The following is a 4,143-nucleotide window of genomic DNA, read 5'->3' on the forward strand; positions in this document are numbered from 1 at the left end:
CCTTGTTGCAAAAGCCCCTAAGCACAACATGCTAGTAGCTGTTGCAAAGGTCCTTGATTGGCTGGGTCAGAAGATTGGACGGATGTGTTGGACGACATCTGACAGTTGCCGAGGCGGACGATCTAATTGGTTTATCATCGGGTTGGACGCGTAGCATTGCCCTTGGGCATTCCTCGGGCCGGGTCGGGTTTCGGGTCGGGCCTGTCAAAGCACGACCTGCAAAGTCTAAGCCCGAGCCTGGCCCGACCCGGCCAAGAAACGTATATGTAGGCCCGAGCCCGGCCGAAGAAACTAAAAACATCAATTTCGGGCCTGGCCGGGTCGGGCCTTCGTGTAAACTGACATATTTCCCAAGCCCGAGCCCGGCCTGAGGCAACGGGTCAAATTTCTAGGCCTGAGCCCGCCCTGACATACGCAATGGGTCAAATTTCTAGGTCTGAGCCCGGCCCGGGTTTTTTCGGCTGCCCATGCCCAGGTCTAGTTCGTACTGTACTAGTTGGGGTAATAGATTTCTTAAATAAAAAGCAAAGTTGAATTTCGCAAATATAAAAATTATGTCATGTCTACGTGTTGTTTTTCGCGTTTCCTACAATAATAAAAAAAGCGTTCTGATTTTTTTATTCTTTTTTCTTTTTTCACAGAAAGAGGAGGAAGCCGAGTAGGACAGCCCCAGAGGAGGAGTATACACAGCCGCTAGCTCTTCCCCCGCGGCGCCCGATCGAGCCTTGGAGGAGACTCGAACCCTAATCTTCCGCCTCGATCTCTCCCGCCGCAGGAGAGATCCCACTCAGCCTCGGCTCCAATCCGCGACTCGACTCGAAGCTCCAGCTCCGCCGCCGCCCCCCGCCTCCGATGGATCCGAAGCTGGTGGAGGTGACGCAGCTGTTCGACCGCTTCAAGGCGGCCTTCAAGGCCAGCAATTTCGACGTCTGCTCGACCCTCCTCTCGCAGCTCAAGGTGCGCCCGCCCCCTTCCCTTCCGCCGGGTGGTTCGGAAAGCTCGCATCTTTTCTAGGTTTTAGTTCTGGTTGGATCGGCGGCGCCGGTGGTTTCGCCGCTGGGGAGGGAGAGGTCCATCTTCTGGTGAATTGACAGGTGAAGCTTCCTCCTCTTGCAGGTCCTCCTCACCAAGTTCCCCAGCGTACCCCCGCTGTTCCAGCAGACGCCCAACGCCGTGGAGGAGCTCAAGCTTGCGAGTAAGATAACCTTTTTTTTTTCTCTATCAATTGTCGTCAGGTGGTTGCAATGATGCTTTCCGTATGTGTGTGCTGGGTGCGATTTTTTCTTGCTAGGTTACCATGTTATTATGGTGTGTGTAGTGTAGGTATATGTGAAGATTGTGTTGGTGAGGGGATTTTGATTCTGTGTGTAGGTATATACTGATTTGTTTTGAAGATTGTGTCGGTGAGGGGATTTTGACTCTGTGTGAAGGTTGGTCTGTGTTTGGTTGATATGTGATGTGGTTATCTGGTTTTTGTAACGCTGTCTGAGATTGTAGTCATGTTTGATTATTCTTGCGATATGACTCGTTCAGTGCCGTTGAACTGAAACTTTGTTTAGTTAGCCGGCAATTCATGTGTGGTCTTTCTGTAACAGTTGGTATGTTTAGTTGCTCGATGCAGCTAGCTCGAGGATGTGGTGGGGGATCTTTGCACGCCTAACACTGATTTGTTTTGGTCATGCAATTTTACTTTAGGAGTTTCAGTCGAATGGTTGCAGCCATATATGAATTTTTATAGATGATTTGATTTGAATGTTTGTTCTATCTTAGGAGTTAAAACTGACGCTAGTGATGCTTGTCAGTGTCAGAGTGTCAACTCTGGAATAACGGCTCTCTTTTTCGACTTGACCTCTGATGCTGCATTGGATATTTGTATTAGATGATATAAGATTCGGTCATTCAGATATCACTATGTTGCAGTTCATGAATTGATCGTTCATATGCTGTCGCCATGAATGAACCCAACCCTTCTGTCTGATTGTCGTAACCTATGCCCTGTTTTTTTTCTAAAAGGAAAATGTGTGTCTGTAGTGTTATGGCCCAGCTATTTAGAAACATATGCTCTGGTCTTGTGGTTATCCTTAATAGAGCAGCCACTAAATCTACCTGAAACATTTCAGGGGAAATTTATGAGCAGGCAGTTATTTTGAGTGTGAAAATGGAAGACCAAGATGCATTTGAAAGGGACTTCTGCCAGCTCAAGCCGTATTACATGGACACATGGTTAGTTCCTTTTTTTTTACCACTTTGCAGTTGTTTTCTCTGTCTATGCATTGTGTAGGCTGTCATTTAATACGTGTATTGTTCCCTGTTCTCCTTCATCATCCATTGGGTTTTCAGTTGGTAAAGTCAAAACAAATAAGTATAAATTATTGGTTTTCTTTGGGCATAATAAGCTGCCAAATGAGTTAAACCAAAATAGGTTTTTGTGTTAGTCTTGCATGAGTTTTTGGGTTAATCTTGCATGATTTATGTTGTGCCAAGTTTGCTGGTTCAGTTGGGTAGTCGAATATGGAACAGGGGCTGAGTTGGGAATTTATGTTTGCAAGTCGCAGTTAAGTTAGACATGTAGATTGGGTTTTGTATCGAACTCTCAGGTTTCTGGCCTGCGGGTGAGCCATGATGCCCTTGCCAGACTGGCAAATGTTTCGTGTTTCTAATATCATAGCAGAATTGTTTTCGCATCTTATTCAGTTTTATATGCCTGGTTTATCAAGTCCAGAACAAGTTAAAAAATGTCTGGACTTGTTGAAGGTTATTTTACCTAGGAGCATGTTGGATTTGCTGCTTGTACTATATCGTACTAATTCATGCTGATGCTTGCAGTGGCATAATTCCTCCATCATCGGAGGAGTACCCAATCATGGGGGCTAACCTTCTGAGGCTGTTAGTCCAGAATAGAATTGCGGAGTTCCACACTGAGCTGGAGCTTCTTCCCGCCAAAGCGCTGGATAATGCTTACATCAAGCACGGGGTTGAGCTCGAGCAGTCCTTTATGGAGGGCGCATACAACCGCGTGCTGAGCGCTCGACAAACCGCGCCTCATGAAACCTACATATACTTCATGGACCTTCTCGTCAAAACGGTTAGGTAAGTCGGTCTCTGTCTCCACCCCTTCCAGTTAGCTCCTTGTGCTGCTGTGCATCACTGTGATGATATCTGTTGCGCCCGCAGAGACGAGATAGCTGGGTGCAGCGAGAAGGGATATGATTACCTGTCAATAAACGACGCGAAGCAGATGTTTAAGTTCAGCTCCGACAAGGAACTGGAACAGTACATCGCAGAGGTAAAGTAACATGCCTTGTGCTCCCGGTGTGAATTGCGTGAGTTATTATGACTCCCCGTGTGGGATGTAAAGTATCGTCGTGTTGTCAACAGGAACACCCCGAGTGGGATGTCAAGGATGGCCGGGTCTTGTTCCAGAAGGTGAAGGAGTCGCAGCCCTGCAAGGAGATCCCGGCGGCGCCGGTCATCAACCAGACCCTCGGCTACGCGAGGGAGCTGGAGAGGATTGTGTGATTTGTTTGCCTCTTTTTTCATCTTTGGACTGAATTTCCCATGAAGAGGTGGATTATTGGATTGCCCTGTGACTCAGCTGTACTATTTTGTTAAATCGATTGTTTCACCCGCTGTTTCCAAAGATACACAACTGTGAAATGTCGGCTTAAAATGGCAAAAGAAACAACGTTTGTTATGTTAGTCAATTGATTGTGTAAGAGCAAGTCCAACACTGTCGTCGCCTACAGGCAAGGTTGACGGCCACAACATATTTGGCAGTTGATGCTGCTCGCGCCGAGCCTTTTTCATTCGCAATGGTTGCCTACCGGCAGATGATCAGCCAGTTTAGTGGCAGAAGTCATATAAAAAATATCTTGAAAGGAACAACATATATGAAGGAAAGAATGTCCTACATGTTTGCAGCAAACAGGACATGAATGCAATATATCGACAGGGAATTATGCCAAATGTAAAACCAGAAACACAAATGTACAAAACGATCATAGAGCGCATGTACAAAAAAGAAGAAAAAGTGCTAGCTACGGTACAATAATCATCTGCCCAGTTTGCATGTGTTCTTCCAGCACAATCATTTAGCTTGTTTTCATATCATATCATACAAAAAAAAAGATATAAGAATCCAAT

The 4,143-nt window shown here is 46.2% G+C and overlaps 1 protein-coding gene across 1 annotated transcript; it reads left to right on the forward strand.

Annotated features, from left to right (window-relative positions):
* The first annotated feature begins 660 nt into the window (after positions 1 to 660).
* Positions 661 to 3,704, forward strand: LOC119286874 (26S proteasome non-ATPase regulatory subunit 8 homolog A-like). Its single transcript, XM_037566345.1, has 6 exons — positions 661 to 957; positions 1,117 to 1,195; positions 2,121 to 2,223; positions 2,827 to 3,090; positions 3,175 to 3,286; positions 3,379 to 3,704. The coding sequence occupies exons 1-6, from the start codon at positions 853 to 855 to the stop codon at positions 3,517 to 3,519; spliced, it is 804 nt and encodes a 267-aa protein (XP_037422242.1). The 5' UTR covers positions 661 to 852; the 3' UTR covers positions 3,520 to 3,704.
* The last annotated feature ends 439 nt before the right edge of the window (positions 3,705 to 4,143 follow it).

Source organism: Triticum dicoccoides, chromosome 4A (assembly GCF_002162155.2).
Source record: "Triticum dicoccoides isolate Atlit2015 ecotype Zavitan chromosome 4A, WEW_v2.0, whole genome shotgun sequence".
Lineage (NCBI taxonomy): Eukaryota > Viridiplantae > Streptophyta > Magnoliopsida > Poales > Poaceae > Triticum > Triticum dicoccoides.